The 18813-nt window shown below is 42.9% G+C and overlaps 1 protein-coding gene across 2 annotated transcripts in view; it reads right to left on the bottom strand.

The window, feature by feature from the left end:
• Positions 1–18813, bottom strand: part of AMDHD2 (amidohydrolase domain containing 2) — a 300831-nt gene that overhangs the window by 183421 nt on the left and 98597 nt on the right. For both annotated transcript variants that reach the window (XM_085632173.1, XM_085632174.1), the window contains exons 4-5: positions 15210–15349; positions 12790–12844 (exon numbers count right to left, since the gene is read on the bottom strand). In XM_085632173.1, coding sequence (XP_085488299.1) covers positions 12790–12844; positions 15210–15349 — 195 coding nt within the window. The remainder of the gene's footprint in view (positions 1–12789; positions 12845–15209; positions 15350–18813) is intronic.

Genomic DNA, 18813 nt, shown 5'->3' with positions numbered 1-18813 from the left:
TGTGAAATGCGTGTGGGAATAAAGCTATGGGAAAAGAAAATTAAGGGGCGGGCACATGAACAAAGGCTCATGGAGAAAAACTTAAATTTAGGTGGTATGATGAACTCACCTACTCATTCTGACCAATCAGAATAAGGGAAAACATAAGAACTGATACATGAGGGGGTGGTACACGAATCAAGAACAGTATAATTGAGGTAAGATAGCTAGAGACCTGGTCCGACTTGTCAGATCTGACATCCCGACTCGTCACTGACTCAACGCGTATGCTGCTCCAGTTCCTGTCCGAGATGCTGTCTCAGACCCTGCTGCGATTCGATTTTATCCACACTCAGTGTGGGAGGGTATGCTCAGACGTGAGTCCCTTGCTCATTGCATCATCAGGATTCAAGCAAGCCGGGCCGACGAAGGCTGTGATGCCAGAAACCGGTCCCCGGAAGCTTGTTTCCTTCCCAGTATAAGAATTGGCTTGGTGGTTTGGTTTGCCCTGTTCCCATCATGCACTGGGACAGGGACAGACTAATTTGCATGTAGCCAGGTTCTGCGCTGGGATGGTGCAGTGAGCTAAAAAAACGGTGATGGATTAAAACCATGATCTCTTGACTTGGTAAGAGTATTCTGCACCATTCAGAAACTCTGTCCATCACCACCCCCCTTTTTCCCAAATCGATTTTATCCACACTCAGTGTGGGAGGGTATGCTCAGACGTGAGTCCCTTGCTCATTGCATCATCAGGATTCAAGCAAGCCGGGCCGACGAAGGCTGTGATGCCAGAAACCGGTCCCCGGAAGCTTGTTTCCTTCCCAGTATAAGAATTGGCTTGGTGGTTTGGTTTGCCCTGTTCCCATCATGCACTGGGACAGGGACAGACTAATTTGCATGTAGCCAGGTCCTGAGCTGGGATGGTGCAGTGAGCTAAAAAACGGTGATGGATTAAAACCATGATCTCTTGACTTGGTAAGAGTATTCTGCATCATTCAGAAACTCTGTCCATCACCACCCCCCTTTTTCCCAAATCGATTTTATCCACACTCAGTGTGGGAGGGTATGCTCAGACGTGAGTCCCTTGCTCATTGCATCATCAGGATTCAAGCAAGCCGGGCCGACGAAGGCTGTGATGCCAGAAACCGGTCCCCGGAAGCTTGTTTCCTTCCCAGTATAAGAATTGGCTTGGTGGTTTGGTTTGCCCTGTTCCCATCATGCACAGGGACAGACTAATTTGCATGTATCCAGGTTCTGAGCTGGGATGGTGCAGTGAGCTAAAAAACGGTGATGGATTAAAACCATGATCTCTTGACTTGGTAAGAGTATTCTGCATCATTCAGAAACTCTGTCCATCACCACCCCCCTTTTTCCCAAATCGATTTTATCCACACTCAGTGTGGGAGGGTATGCTCAGACGTGAGTCCCTTGCTCATTGCATCATCAGGATTCAAGCAAGCCGGGCCGACGAAGGCTGTGATGCCAGAAACCGGTCCCCGGAAGCTTGTTTCCTTCCCAGTATAAGAATTGGCTTGGTGGTTTGGTTTGCCCTGTTCCCATCATGCACTGGGACAGGGACAGACTAATTTGCATGTAGCCAGGTTCTGAGCTGGGATGGTGCAGTGAGCTAAAAAACGGTGATGGATTAAAACCATGATCTCTTGACTTGGTAAGAGTATTCTGCATCATTCAGAAACTCTGTCCATCACCACCCCCCTTTCGATTTTATCCACACTCAGTGTGGGAGGGTATGCTCAGACGTGAGTCCCTTGCTCATTGCATCATCAGGATTCAAGCAAGCCGGGCCGACGAAGGCTGTGATGCCAGAAACCGGTCCCCGGAAGCTTGTTTCCTTCCCAGTATAAGAATTGGCTTGGTGGTTTGGTTTGCCCTGTTCCCATCATGCACTGGGACAGGGACAGACTAATTTGCATGTAGCCAGGTCCTGAGCTGGGATGGTGCAGTGAGCTAAAAAACGGTGATGGATTAAAACCATGATCTCTTGACTTGGTAAGAGTATTCTGCATCATTCAGAAACTCTGTCCATCACCACCCCCCTTTTTCCCAAATCGATTTTATCCACACTCAGTGTGGGAGGGTATGCTCAGACGTGAGTCCCTTGCTCATTGCATCATCAGGATTCAAGCAAGCCGGGCCGACGAAGGCTGTGATGCCAGAAACCGGTCCCCGGAAGCTTGTTTCCTTCCCAGTATAAGAATTGGCTTGGTGGTTTGGTTTGCCCTGTTCCCATCATGCACTGGGACAGGGACAGACTAATTTGCATGTAGCCAGGTTCTGAGCTGGGATGGTGCAGTGAGCTAAAAAACGGTGATGGATTAAAACCATGATCTCTTGACTTGGTAAGAGTATTCTGCATCATTCAGAAACTCTGTCCATCACCACCCCCCTTTTTCCCAAATCAGACCCTGCTGCTGCCAGAAACTCTGTCCAAGAGTTCGAGATACTGATCGATAAATCTATTCATCTAGAGGGATTGCGGAAAAGGGACACCTGAGGAGAGTAGTGCCAGAGAGGGGTGCAACGCTGGGGTTGTACTTTAGAAGAAGTTGTCCTCCCAGATCTGAATCTGCCTAATCTCCTACCTGTATCCTGTCCTGGAGATTCTATCTGGTCCCCCAATTTACGGAGTTGGCTTCATCTCTAACCATAGGTAAATATAATTAGAAAAATCTGTCTTTTATGCCTGCTTTTCCTTTTCCCTCCTTTTCCAGGTACCATCTTCAGTGATCATTTAGTAACTCTGCTATGACTGACTTTTTACTTTGCCTCTTACATGAGGGTGGTTACTGTAATTGAATTTTGACTCACAATTTTAATTTAGATAAAGGTTTTCGAAACTTCCTGAGTCTGTTATTATTTAAAGTAAAGAGGTAAATGTCATTCTACCTTAAACTAACTCAGCAACCTGATTCATTGAGGAAGGAAACCATATTTATCGAGTTGGTAAGACTTGGTAAAGGTGAATAACAAAGTTACAGGTAATTTACACAAAACTGATGTCAGACGGGTTTTACTAGCTCACTGTATTAATGTGGTTTGGGCCCAGGTGAGTAATATGTGTATGTGCAGAATTTTCACGATTGCAATTCAGCTGTGTGCAATGTAGGAAGGCAAATACCTACTCGCAAAATAAGGAATCGCAAAAATTGCAATTCCTTATTTTGCGCAAGCACTTAGAAAATCGCAATTTGCGATTCCCTAAATGCTATGCTAGTAGGCATCGCAGATTGCGATATTGCATTAAGGAATCTCAAATTACCACCAACTTCATATCGGTGGTAATTTTCAATTTCCTTTAAAAAAGCACTATTTTTCTTTGTTCAAAGTGCCATGTGGCACACATACATGCCCTTAGGGCCCTATATTACTACCCTAATCCAGGCTCATAATCTCTTATTTTCCAAGAACCGTCCCTCCATTACCCTTCAAGGAATGTGGTATTTTATTTTACATACTCTCTATGCTTGTGTCTTGTACAATGTAAAATATATCTATGGTATGGTCCTTGTTATGCAAGGTACATCAATATTACAATATGAAATTGGGCTATAGAAAAATGTTAAACTAAAACAAATACTCTGGAGTTACAAATGACTTGAATGCTTTTGACTAAGGTCCCTGATTGTGTGTGTGTGTCTGTCAGTGTTAACAAAATATTACCTGATGCACTGGCCTACTGAGGTGGGAATATCAAGTCGAACAATGCAGGTCATTACAACACAAATTGATCCATGTAGCTAGAACTGTAAAATATCTGATCTTATTAAATTGGAAATCACTAACACTAACAATTCCACTGACAGAGGATTGGGTCAATATGCTAATCTCTGCATCAATGATCGTACAATTTCATGAAGATAAACCTGAAGCTAAGAAAGTTCCATTCATACATCTTGATACATCTTGATACATTGGAAAGACAAGGCCATTAGTAAGTTTTTTGTTCTAAAGTGTTGTTATGAATTTAAATGTTTTAAAACCAAAATACAACTAAGACAAAAAGAATTAATGGAATGGATGGATGGAGCACAATTCTAGAGGATGGATCCTTAGATGAATTCAGAAGGAAGTGCTATGTGAACAAGAATACAAGTGGCGAAGGTATTCACAAGTGAGCTTCATACAGGACAAAAGTAGCTTACCTATGGAGCATATACAATTAGAAGCTACTTAAAACTAACTGATAAATGTGGAAGGCTATGAAATGTAAGAGAAAGCACAGCTTACAATACGGGCTTTAATCAACCTGATTTGCCAGAGTATTAAGGATTATCAAACAATTACCCATTACTGATGTTTCAGATTAAACTTCACATGAAGAATACATTTTACTCTCAGAATCAAACAAGTGACAAAAAGTGATAAAACATGTCTAGGACATGTTCGTAAGAATCTTGGTTGTCTCATCTTCTATCTAAAGCACTGGGGGATCAACTGGGGCCAGTATCAACTTCAGCAATGGAGTAAGACTATCAGATACTAGGGAGGGGGATGGCAATGCAAACCCAGAGCCACCTGCTTCCATCTGCCATCTGTGAGGATTTGGGAGTACTATATGATAGGGCTGGAGGGCCTTATCTTGCAGTAAACTCTCAAATACCGTCTTAGGTCCAGACCGGGCTTGTTTACTTAATCTTACACTCAACCATGGTTAGCTGTGGCTGCGAGCAGTAATGGTTAAGCAAGAGAACTATGTGTAAAGCATTTAACAGCACCAAACAACGAAATAAGGAAGTCACAAAACACGAAAGAGAACACCAATTTCTAAAAATTGTTTATATTTGTATTAATTTTTAGAGACTTTGATGAGCAAAATCCCCCAGAGGGTTCCAGAGTTGTAGATTTTGGATGATATTAAAACATTTAACTACAACCACAAACAAGCATTGCAAATTTTTGAAAAGTTAGAAACAGTTAGTTCAACTACTCTTGCACGGATTGGGCGACCACATCCGGTAGGACAGAGGTCGTGGGGGCCAGAGAGGAGACTCTGGACAGTTACCTGGTCACCAGAGCCTTTTAAGAGCAAGATCCAAAAATGACAAGACAACTGCTATAGGCTTTAATGGAGAGGTCCTGATGCTGAGGGATGCAGGGGGAAAGATGCACAAAGATTGCTTTGGTAGTTGTGTGGTCGACCGGGGAGCCTTTGTAGAGGCTCCTCTGTCCACAGGTGATGGGGCGCAAATGTGGCCACAGAGATAAGGATCCCACAATATCCTATATGCTCCAGTAGCAGGCCAGCCGATGCTGGGCCAATGGTTAGCCTGCACAGTGATTGTTGGAGCCAAAGGCTTAGGTGGGGGGCTAGTGTCCCTTGGGTGCAACAAATCCAGTCTTGGACAGCATTCCAGGTAATTACAGGCTATCTCGGATTTGAGGTTCTTGAGGCCTGGTGACTGGAAGCGGCAACACGTCAGCGGTGGGTACCAACTTGTTGGTTTGGGCAATTTCAGTTGCGTCCCTGGAGTTGGTTCCAAAAGATCAACTGACTTATGCTTGGAGTCACTGCTGTAGGCTGGGAATCAACTTTTCCCAAAGCCAGGAGCCACAGAACCAGTTCAAACTTCACTAGCCCAAAGTGCAGCAGGTGTCGTCCTTCTGGCAGTTCAGCCTCCCTTTTGTGCAAATCCAAGGGCAGCTGCACAGTCCTTCTTTGGTCCTCTGAACATTTCCAGCATGAACGGGTGCAGGGATGCCATATTTATGCCAGGAAAGTGATATGAGGGGGGCCACCCGGTCAGTAGCCAAGGGGCTACTGGGTCCCTTCTACCTTGTGACAAAGTTCCTGTGATGTGTGGCATCTGGCTATCCCAGAGTGCCACATTCTTGCCCCTTTCAAAATGGCGCAACCCTTCCTTGGTCACAAGGAGCTTAGTTTTGGCTACATGCCCATGGTAGACACGGTTTAGGGGCGGGTTTTCCCTCCTTGCCCTGTCCCCACTTTGTCGGCAAGAACAAAAGGCATCCTGCTCAGGAGTGTTAGTGCTACTTCCCTTTGAAGCCTGCCTTGCGGCTAATCCTCATGAGTGGCCATCCTGTGGGAGGAGGTGACTCCTCTCTCCGCAGCTCCTGCCTTCGTTCCTGGGCTGGGGAGTCGTTCACACATCTGCCCAGGTAGTCAGAAAGCTGTCTGTAGTACCAGGGCACTTGTGAGGCCAGGGAGTACAGAGTGGCAACTTTCTAATAGATTCCTATCTTTAAAATTGGCATAAATGTCGACTTGATCATCAAGTCACATTTAATGACATGATTAATTTAATACCTTACATGACCCAGCTAGGTAGAATCATTCAGGAGTTAGCCGGGTTGGGGTGCCAACCTTGAACCCTGTACTAGCCAATGGGGCTACTAACTTTATCAACAGCAAAACGACAATTTGAAGGTGTTGCTGTTAAGACATATGAAAAATATATGCCTTACTTACCAAAATACAGCTCCCTGCCATATGGCTCTATGGGCCTTCCTTAGGTGAGACATATATACTGTTTAGGGTTGGGGTGGCTTGGCCATTGGTGTGAATAGCAAAGTCGAGCTGGCAGTGTAAAACACTGCCCTTCCAGACTGCAGCGGCAGGCTGTGGGCCATTCTGTACTTTGTCACACACAGGGCGGCAAAAATAGTGTTGCAACCCTGGGTGGACACCCTGCCTTACATACCCTAGGTACCCCTGTATCAAATTCGGCATGCAGTTTGTATAGGGTCAGAAGGCTGACACGGAGGTCTGATTAGCATGCCTAATTGAACTCCGAGTTTAAAAAAAAAACACAGCTGCTAGTAGTCCAAATGGGGGCAAAAAGTGAGGGGAAGTCTGCACAAAGTCTGTTTCCTTACAGCCTACCTCAGGCCAAGACATTTTTCCAGGATTTTATGCCCTGTTCACATCTCATAACTAGGCCTGGGCAAAATTAAAATTACACTGGTGCGATTCACACAATTTGGGGGATTTTGCATCACACTTAATCTCAAAATTACATCTTTACACAACATTTTATAATTACATTGCCAAAAGCAGGTGACTTACAGTAAAGATTTACAGCGAGTACAAGAACCTGAACATCTGTTGTTCCTTGTACCTTTGTTTATTCACAATTCTTTTTAGCTCAAAATGTGTAATTGTGTCAAAAATTGACAAGAAGATGCATTTAAAACCATATTAGCATGCTAAATGCTGGATTTGCATTTTGAGCAATTACATTAGATTTGGCCTAATTTTGCGGAAACGTTGTTAAATATGCCAAAGCAAATTATGCTAATTGCGCACACCCCTACTAAAAGCCCTTACGTGTTGTCAAATGAGGAGCCTTGGAGCTGTGCGTAGGAAAAATGGGGGCACCAAGCGGGTGTCCTAAATATCCCTCTCCTCCCAGAGTCATTTCTCCAGGGCCAAAAATGCCACCTTTCTATAGGTCCACTCTAGCAACCAAAGGCTTCCCCATGCCCAACACTACTAAGACTACATGTTATGTACCTAAAACTAAGGTCAACTGCAGAAGTCGACAGCATCATGGGACCAACTCTCACACCGAGAGGGTGGCTTCATGTTCAATTCATGCCTTCACGTTTGAGGCAGTGAACTGAAGTAATCATCTAAAACCAAGCGTCACTTTAATGGCCACAGCCATATTAAGTTACAGTCTACACAGACAAAAAGAACACTTCTTTGTAAAAAAATATTAATTTTTATTTGAACAAGAAAGGCACTCTCCATATATATATAATTTTGTCTCCCTGGACTTCAGATCTAATGCCATCCACAGGGAATATTTCAATGGCATTACTGTACTGGCACAATGTAAACCACTGAAGGAAAGAGACAGCCATGTCTTGAATTGTGTCAATGTTTACATCTCTATAATTTCACAGGAAAACACTGGGTCTCGGTCCTGTGTAGAGATATACACGACAAGCGTGTATACGGGCGAATATCAATTTGACATACTTAACCTTTGCGATATACTCACACACTTGCTCCATAGTGAAACACCAAATAGAGATCTATCACTCTAAATCACCAGACATTTTTCTATTGACCGAAACGTGGCACACTGAAGAGTCCTCCCATGACACCCTCACCACCCTACCCAATAACTACTATATCCTCCAAACCAACTGACCAGTAAGTATAACAGGAGACTGTGCTCTTGCAGTTATTAAGAAACACCTCAGATTCACCAAACTCACTTCACTAAACATCCCAACAGCCTCATAATCAAGCTAGAATCTCTAACTACTTCCCTCATATGCTTCCTTACCTACAGACTACATGCAGCACTTCCCACAGCTATTCAATGAGTTAATCTACCCCTTCTTTGTCGACCACACAAATACCTTACCTATCAGCATTTTCAACTGGGTAAACAACGACAAAGAAGGACAATCATCTATGAACATCTCTGACCACCTCAGAAGTGGATACTTAAGAACAACAGGTGCTCTCTTCCACCCACATCAAGGTCCAACCATTTTACCAAATTTGGACTTCACATTTATCCCTGTCCAACCTCACAGTATCCCCATGTGTGTGGGCCGACCACCATCTAATCAAATAGTAATTAACTGAACTGTCCCCCAAAAAACTACCACCTCATCTTAGAATCTTCTCTAGGAGCTAGTGATGGCTCGGTCAGAGCTCCTTCTATTACTCTCTGACAACTATACCTGATCTAAATAAGAACATTGGTCTGTATGGAAAAGCAATCTCAGACTGGCTAATGACAGCCAGCAATATCCATGCCCCCTACACAAATCAAGACAGGCTAGATGACACAATGCCTCGAATGGTTCGCAGACGATCTAAAACTAACCAAGCTACAATTACACTAGCGTGAATGTAAATGACAGAAAAAGTATTCCTCTGATGCAAAGAAAATCTTTGTAAAGCACATTAAAGAATACAAAATGCACTATGCATTTTAATAATTGTAAGGGGTGAGATGCATTCATTTCTTGTGTTTTATGTCTTTGATGCCGAATAAAGTTTAGTTTTAATTGGATTTTAATACAAAAAGAACATTTTGCAATCCAAATCTGCCTTTTTCACTAAAAAAAATCATCTTGTCTATAAAAGAAATCCCAGGAGATCTTCAGAATGGTATCTGAACTCTCAAATCCAGAGAGAGCCACACTACCCATCGCCCCCTCCTAGCCTCTCTGTGACACACTCAAAACTTTTTTCATTGATAAAATCAAGACTATTAAAGCAAGCATCTATATAAGCTCTTAGTCATATAAAATGACTCTGGAAGAGATGAACCCTGTCACCTCATTTTTATTCCCTGATATCAGTAAGGATTGCCTCAAGGACCAGAAGATCAAAGTAAAATCAGGCTCGCCAAATGATACCTGCCTCCCTATAGGGCTAAAAACGTTAATCTCCAATATCCGAGATCCAGGCTCTCACTCCTAAACCTCTCCCTCAACTTAGGGAAGGTACCCAGCATATTCAAGGAGGCCATAGTGGTACCCCTCCAGGAGAACGTTGGCGAAGACCCACTTACACTGAAAAACCCACCTCATATCCCTGTTACCTTTTTTGGCTAGGGTACTAGAAGCTCATGTAGCATGAAACTTCTGTGCTTTCCTAGAGGAGCCCAAATTTCTGGACCCATGTCAGGCAGGTTTCCGCTCAGCCCATTCCACAGAAGCAGTTATCCTCTTTGTGATGAGGGACATGCGTGAAGAATGTGAGAGTGGCATTCGACACAGTGGACCATATTCTTCTAGTGGACCGTGCCGCGGGCCAAGTACTTAACTGGATCATCTCCTTTGTAAAGGACCATTCCCAATTGGTCTACCGCAGCCAGTACAATGCATCAAAAGTCCACCAGGATTGTGGAGTCCCACAGGGCTCTTCCCTCTCTCCACATCTCTTCAATTTATAAATTTGTTCTCTAGTCCACACACTCAAAAATAGGAACTGCACAATTTTTACTATGCAGATGACATGCAACTACTATTCAGGATTGACAACTCCCCTGAATCTAAGGAGAACTTTCAAACCACGATGCTGTCCATCTAAACTGAAGGAACAACGAACATCTGAAATTGAAAGCAGACAAAAGTGAAATCGTCATCAATAAAGGCAAGCTCGAATACTGGACTGCATCATTCTGGCCTACCGAGATGGGAGCCCTCCCACTACCCCCAAAAAATCAGCAAAGAGTATTGGGTGATTATTGATGCTGAACTCTCTATGAAGCCATTAATCAGGGCAGTAATTTCCTCATCCTTCTTAATGCTCTGCAGAATTAGGAAAATGGCAAAATTCCTTACTTGGGAGGCCCTTATCCAAGCTCTTATCGCCCTTTTTATCTCTAGGATAGATTATGCCAACTCTCTATATGTGGACCTACCAAAATGCCTCAATAATTTGCTTCAAATTGTTCAAAACCAGCCAGACCAATTAATAGATCGAAAACCTAAACAGTGCCACATCACCCCCTTGATGAAAGACCTCCATTGGTTGCCTGAGGAAGAAATAACAATCTTCAAAAACTGATTGCATTTTCGTCAAAGCACTTAATAACAAAAGTATTGCCTTCATCACTTCCCAAATCCAGAAGTACACTCCAAAACACATACTGTGGCCTGCCCTCATAAACTGCATGTCCGTACCTAAATTCAAGAAGACAATGCGTGGTACCAGATTCTCAGTCACCGCACTCAATATCTGGAACTCTTTTCCTCCAGAGATCAGATCAGCCTCAACCTACTTAAGATTCAGAAATTTGTTAAAAACCTGGCTATTTAGACAAGTGTACAACTAATGTCTTTCTCAACAGTAACTTAACTTACCCGTCTCCACCCCAGCGCCATGAAACCATATGGTGTGCACACACGTAACAAGTACCAGTAACATAACATATTCATTCTTCACGAATGTGTAGGATACCTGGTGGGAAGAGTGAATTCACTGAACAGGAACCAGGGTGATTCTGATTTTACTTGGTGTGAAGACTATTTACGGTAACTTTGGAAAGATTACTCAATGTGTGAATGTATTTACCAGGGTTTATACATCTTTGGCAAGTGAAAGAATGCCCACACGTATGTCTCTTTGATTTAGAATGTATCAATTTAAGCCAGAGATGAAGTGTCTGAGGTCATCACTGGAATGTTGGAGTTGGAGTTGGTGATGAGGTGGAGGAGAATGCACACGAATTGAGAGAAAGAAGTGAACATGAGATTTTCACATATGCCAGCACAGAAGGATCATCCAGGAGGTGAACACTGTTCAGGGTCCAAGAAGATGCCTTTATTATCCACTGAGATGGCTCTTGGCTTTAGAATGCTACCCTGGGCACTATTAAGCTTATCCTGGGAGGGTCCCAGGATCCCAATAACAGGGGATATCTTGGTGAGTCAACTCCCTATCACAGCTTCATATTAGGAGGTAGATCTTGTTTTAGTTATTGATGGGTGACCCATTTTAGCAGCACAGAGGAGTGGTGTATTTTCTCTTATATTAACAGAAGACTTGAGGTGGTGCTGAGAGACAGTGAAGAATGATTGAAGCACATGAGATGTTTCTGGAAAGGTAGGAAGGTACACAGTACTATTGGCAGATTTTCAACAGGAGCAATAACTCCAGGTTCCTGGCACTTATGAAGGGTTAATGACCATGATGGTATTTCCTATTCTGGGAAAAAAACTTGTAATCCGTGAAGTTTGCTGCATGAATACAAGTCAGAATGAGGAAATCCAGCCCGCTGATACCCCTGTAGAAAAACGGGCCAAACTCATAATAAAATCCTTAACAGGGTCTGAAAATATACATATTCCGAAGTGGAAAGACAGACATTCACTAGTATGTATATTTTCAAGTTTTGTTGCTGTCCTGAAGTGAAGGCAAATTTTACTGAGTTGGTTTATGCCCAAATCAGGCACATGGTGTTATTATAAACGAAGGAAAAGAATGATAGAGCGGAACCTTTCCAAACGCTTATGATAGAGTAAGTATGCACTGTACACACTCAGCAAAGCATATGACCAAATGTGTTGTATAGTTATGCAAGCCTTTTCCACCTATGCACCCAGACCTGAAACAACATACCTGTATCCATCAGCCTCCCCCAACACAGCTCTAATTTAGGAAAGAGTTTAAGACTCACCTCTTTAAAGAGCATTATATCACGAAGCATTAACCGTCCACAACCCAGCTTCTTCTCCTATTACTCATTGACTTTATGCTTGTCCTTAACCATGTTCAGAGCTCCGCTACCTTTGGGTGTGTACACGCTATAGAAATACCATACAAATACATACATACTCTTTCAAGATGTAAAATCATAGAATGTTCCACACCCAGGACTGGTGTGGAGGATGCTTTATTCTTGATTTGACGAATTAAGAGCTTTAAAGCTAGTGATATCTTTTTCCATCATTTGAGATTAACATAACCACGGTTTTCTCAGCACTTGAAGGCACTATGATTACAGAAACTAGTTTAAACACCAGAAACAAAATAGAGGTCTCCTATCTAATTATTATATGGATCGCTAAAGGCTCAGATAGACTTGGGCTCAGCCATGGTGAGATAGTGAGACGCCCATCTCCTTTTTTAACGAACAGCATCACAATTCAAGTTTGAGAAGGTGTTTTTCTCCATCTACATCACAATATAAAGCATCATGTGACGCAATATATAGTCACAGTGAAGTGAAATGAAAGAGGTGCTGAATAAAGAACTGTGGAGGGGCATGCAACTTCTTCTCCTCTATGCCAGAAACAAAAGATACATATGAGCAGAGGCACCAGAAGCAAACAGATAAAAGTCCTGCTTACCTAGAACACCTGCTCCATGGGGACCCCCTTCTGTCACTGTGATCTGAGGTAGAACCTATTGAAAAACATAAGTTAGAACCCGCATGGCACTCTGCAACGGTGGTGTCGTTTGCAATGCAAGCATTAGATTTCAAGACAAAATTTACACCAACCTTTCATGGCAGATTTATAATTAATTAAAAGCACTGCTTTAGTTGGGCTTGTTCATCCAAAAGCCTCAACCACCAAATACAACAGGTCTTTTAATTAATGAGGCAATAATTAATTTATGCTTTAGGACAGAGGTTCTTTGCCTGTGGTCAGGGGACCCCCGGGGTGGGCCGCAAAGCCTACTCCCTGGGGCCACAATTGCTTAGGAAAAAAATAATATTAACAGATAAATAAATTTGCCTTGACCTCCCTTCCTGGCCATCCTTCCTACCATTCCCGTCCCTTTCAGTGACCCTGTCAGTACCCTGTCAGTCTTCCCTCATACTCGCAGGGTACCCTCTTATTCTCTTTTCATGGTACACTGTTTGCACCCGCTAGGGCGAGCATGCAGACCATTCCACTCTACCTTTTCTACCCCAAACTATTCGTTCCGCCCACCTTGCTCTCTGCGAACAGTTCAATTAAGCATACATGCCAACTTTTTTAGAAGATGAAAATAGGAGATTTAAAATAAACTAAAACAGGAGGAGAATAAATTCCCCCCATTGACTTCTATTGAAGCAGAGGAAATTTCAGACGGGAGACATCCAAAGTAAAGCCATTTTTGGCTTTTAAAAAAATCCGATGTTTCCTGCCTGAATGGGGTCTATGGCATGTATGATCAAGTGGTGAGCCAGAGCAAACATTTTCCTCAGGTGCTGCCATGCTGGAAAGGGAGAGTGGTTGTATCAAACTGCTGCATCGCATCACCACGTCCTCCCCCAACCTCAGCCTCACAGTCAAAGTGTCAGGCTTTTTAGAGGACATAGTTCAGAATCCCACACCAGCTTCTGCCTCTGCTTCCTGAAGGATAAGAATCTAGTGCCACCAGGAGAACTGAGGGAAGCATTCATGTGGAAGGCCATCCAGTTGTTCAAAGTCAGCAGTAAATCTTCTCATTTAATATGGCCATCCATGTTATTTCATGGACAAAGTCCCTTCTTAGATAGAGAAAGCTTCTAAATCTTATGGAAATTTGTGTCTGCAAGTCTCAGTTCTCTGCACTATACTTAACATGCACTTAACAAGCAATACAATGAGCAAATAGTCCATGAACTGTAATGATGGCACTGCAGGCTAAAATCGTTGCTGACCAATGATTGAATAACATGCTCTTAACATATGTATCAACACTGAAAGCCCCTCTCTGTGTTCCCTATTCTGTATTACCTAATTTTACCTAACACACAAGAGCACCCAAGCTCTTGTAAGCAGCTAAACCCATCTCTAGCCTAAACATTCAGAACACATAAGATGCTACTCAATACTTTTATGGGGCAGTCCTGCAATTTTAAACTCTCAAATGGATGGCATGAGATGGTGAGAGACTAACCTTTTTTTGGGCATAAAGCTGTAAATCACCCGTTTAAAATCTATTAGGTGTAGTAACATCATACTCTTTGAGATCCACGTGCTCTTTCAATTTATCAATGTTTAATGTCTTTCTTCCCCGACCCTCTTAAGACCCTCTTGTGTTCTTTCCTGCCCATCACTCTCCTGAAAGAGGGAAAGCATATAGAGACACACTCCCTTAGTGTGGATACATCTTCTCCTCTTCCATCAGCTTTAACAATCAAATGCCATTTTCTCATGTTGCATTTTTGTAATTCTTCACCCTATGTTGTCCTCTGTAAGCGTCCTCATGCTCCCATCCCTGGTTTTGCATAGCAGCTTCCTATTCGCTCTCCTGGCCACCTGACAGTCGTCCCTATCCTACTTGTTTTTCTTTGACTCAGTCTCTGCAATCTATCTCAAGTTTTCTTTATTTAACCTACTTGTACTTTTTGATTCCCGACACACAACTGAATCTATTTTTGGCATAGGATGGTGAGTAACTAACGGATATGTTACTTGTTTACTGTTCTGGTGCGTCACAAATATATAAATGAGACAATCCAAAATTCAGAGACAAAAATTTCTCTAACTTATCCTATGCATTTTTAGCAGCTGTAGTAACAGCAGCAGTGCCCACCTTATTGGAAGGCACGCAATTCTTGGTTATTGGAGCATTATTGAACAAACGTCTGCTATATCTTCTAGGCAAAAGGAACCATCATAGAACAGGCAGGGCCTCAAAATACTGATCCTTTGATCCGAAACTGACAATGCTCTACTGACAAAGGATATAACCCAGAACAATAGCACCACAGTGTCACTGGCTGGTAAACGCTTGCTTGATAAAAGTATATAACATAATATAAAAGCAGACAGCCTTTACAGCATACACTTACTTTTTGGTAGACTGAGGGTGGTGAGGTCACAAGGGTCGGGCAGAAGGAGGTCACGCCATGTGATAGTAACTTTTGGGCAACCATTGAGATCCCTGATCTGACATCTTCACTGACTTTGGAGAAGTCCACCCCATACCCGCCTGAAATTGAACAAGGGATAAGCAGATTCAGAAAACAAGTATATCAGAGATCACTGACCTACAACAATCAATGGATTCTGTTACTATGGTCCTTACCTTCAGTAATAAAAGGTCAACAGTCTACAGTTCACATAGGGCAGTGATAATCAAAGTATGGCTAGGGGGCCACTTGCCGCCCTACTGACTTTCTATACAGCCACCAGGTGAACAGCAGTCGTGGGCTGCTGTTTATTGAGACGGCACTAACACTTAGAAAGAGATTAAATAAAGGGGCAAGCATTTATTTACACACCAACTGAAGTAACAGAAAAGAAGCAAAGAAGGTGCTCTATACCACTTAACTTTAGGAATACATTCATTTTAAAGACATCTTGCAACAAATGCGCAAAAATTGGTAAAGTCTGAAAACAAAATCAAACAAAATAGTGCATTATGCTAGCATGCAGAAATGTTTCACTATAATACATCACATTATAGCAGAGCATTGAGAGGTATGTTTTAAAATGAGACCGTTAAAATAAAATGAGCGTAGAAACATTCATATCATCTCCCACCCTGACAACAATGCCAATAGTAAACTAAGAGGCTGGCCACATGGTATGTGGAGCCCTGTGGGTTGCCATTATATATGGACAACATTATTATTAAGGCTTCCGGTTTTCCGCTTTTACTGATTTTTACAGATAAATTCAGACAAAAAACAATTTGTTTCCTATCTCTATTTATTTTTAAAAGCAGAAAAATACTGAAAATGGTGCTTCTGCTGAGAGTCTCTCCATGCTCTATTTCATAAATTAAAGCCAAAAGCTGACCAGGTAGACAGCATGGAGAGTTAAAAAACAGGATGAGATTTGTTTAAATACAGGCATATGTTAACATATATTTGTAGTATAACGTTAATATGTACCTGTGAGTGTAGTCTTTTGTCATACGGAATGTTAATTTGCTAAAACGTGAAGGCATCCATGTCTGAGTGCACGTCCAAAGTCCAAAAGTTAAATAAACGCGGAAATATACCATTTTACAGCTCCATTTATTCTCAAAACACAAAAGCTTTGCTTCCCTATGCCCACTTTACACCCCCGCAACCCTCCAAAAGCCCAGCTCCCACCCTGCTGGCATTAATGCGGCCCTCGTGCATACCACAGTCCATACATGTTGGCCCTGTGTAATATGTTTGAAGGTGCACATGGTTTAGGGCCTGATCACTAGTGGGTCGGTGTATTCTGAACAATGTGTAAACACCTGTGTGCCCATGGGTCGAAATTATAAGTTGGGAAGTATTTAACGTATCCTACAATTATCAGATACAATAAATAGGAAACATCTATTACACCGCAGGCATTACATCGATGTGCCTTTACAACGCAGTCAGTACCACGACTGCGACGTTACCACAAGTTCCATTACAATGCAAGTAATTACAACGACTTGCTTTAGGGAATGCGGTGTTGGATTTTAAATCCAACACCTTCCCTACTGACACACTGACCGGAGTTGGAATAGTAATTCAAACTATTCCAAAGTCCAGCGCTTCCCTAAAGCAAGTCTTTGTAATGACTTGCATTGTAATGGAACTTGTGGTAACAACATAGTTGTGTCATTGACTGCGTTGTTAAGCCATGCGTAGTTTTGGCATGCGAGGTAACAGATGCTATTCACGTTAAATGCTACAACATTTGTTCAATTTTGGCAGCTCAAACCTGCCGAAATTGAATAGGGGCAATGTGTACTGTACCATGTAGATTTTAGTGTTTTCAGCACCAAAATCCACATGTCATTGCTTACAAACATGTAATGGGGACTATCTTTAAAAAAATGTTTTTATTGGGGTTTTTCAACATTGTGTCATACAATTGAGGCTAGAAAATCCCTGAACAGGGAGTTCTGAAATCAAACATTAGTGTAATCAGACTACAGTTTGGGCAGTTGGTACAGTGTTATCCAGTTAGAGTCCCGCACTGGCAAGTATGCTAACATGTAACCTCAAAATAAAACAATAGTAACCGGGAGATGATATGGGGCATGGATGTACAGGGCAGGCATGAGCACATCAGATAGATTTGGCAGGCCAGATCTGGGTGGGACCGAAAAAGAGTTTGAGAGAGCAGTGCTGGCAGGCTGGGGCGAGGTGTCTGGTGTACGTCTCTTCCATATGTTCAACAGAAGTGAAATGAAGAGTGAGGGTCCGGGGGCATGTGTGGGTGTGGAGTGAGCGAGAAGAGGAAGCACATGTTTTTGGGGGTACAGGGCAGTGTGTGGTAATGGTGGTCTTAGGAAGAAGAATTGTTTGCTGATATACTATGAATGAATTGAGTGAGAAGCGTGTCCCATTCGTGGGATATAAGGCGCTTGAGAAGATGTTGCATTTCTTCGTAACGGAGGGCTGTTCCATCGGCTGTTTCTCAATTTTGTACCACGTTCTGCCGAGCAGCTACCAGTGGTATGGGTTGGCCCTTCCATCAATCAAACAAACATTTACAGGGCGCAGCAAACCACCTGTTAGGATCTCGGGGTGCTGGAGCTGTATGCTGCTGCGTGGACATTTGATCATTCAAACATACAGGTCATTAGTTCTCTTCTTAATTGCTCGAGCAACAGCGTGGTCCTGAGGTTAAGGGGGAGGTTGTTACAAGCCATGGCTGCCAGACACGAGAAGGAGCGTCCTCTGCTGTTGGCTTGGCGGATCATTGGGGTGTTTGCGAGGGAGAGGGAAGCTTATCGAAGGTGTCTGGTCGATTAGTGGAGGGTCTGGTGTTTGTTGATGTATGCTAGTCCTTCGTTTTGCAGGGTCTTGTAGGTGTGGGTCAACATCTTGAACTGGCATCATTTCTGAATCTGAGCCAGTGTCATTTCTTGAGGTGTAGTGTGATGTGGGTCCTTTTGGGGACCCTTCCATTGTAGGGTGAGTGTTCTCTTGGCAAGGGGCAGGGCCAACCCAGCAAAGCGAGCTCCTACAGATTGTTTAGCAGTCATTTGAATATGCCTAGGACATAAGCCTCCCAAGTGGATATGTCGGAAAGAAAGTTCAGTAACATTGCGAAGCACGGCGTGGTATCTGCTCCAGCATGTACTATTTATCACTGTATATGGTTACTCCTATCTTTTTGTCACTTGCACTTTATTTGGATCTGACAGGGGTCACTAGTGAGCTAATCCACTTGGTTAACAAGGGACTAACTAAGACTCCTGTCCATCTACAGCTGCTGCATGCTTGCACTTTAAATCATTAGTGTTCCCACAGCTACTGTGAACGAGCAATCCTCTTATACCTTCTTCCCGTCTGGTCTCCAGAGGGGCTGCCAGTGAACAAACTTGTTCTGCAATTATTGGAATGTTCATCCACTAATAGCTGCAGCACGCATGCACTTTTGATTCATTGCCGCTCTCATAGTTGTCCCCAAGGGGTCTTTTGTGCACTAACACTGTTGGCATTCTCATGATTACTAACAGCTACTGCACGC

Source organism: Triturus cristatus, chromosome 10, assembly GCF_964204655.1.
Source record: "Triturus cristatus chromosome 10, aTriCri1.1, whole genome shotgun sequence".
In the NCBI taxonomy this organism is placed as follows: domain Eukaryota; kingdom Metazoa; phylum Chordata; class Amphibia; order Caudata; family Salamandridae; genus Triturus; species Triturus cristatus.
The sequence above is the reverse complement of the archived record's forward strand: the minus strand, read 5'-3'. Positions and strand labels throughout refer to the sequence as shown.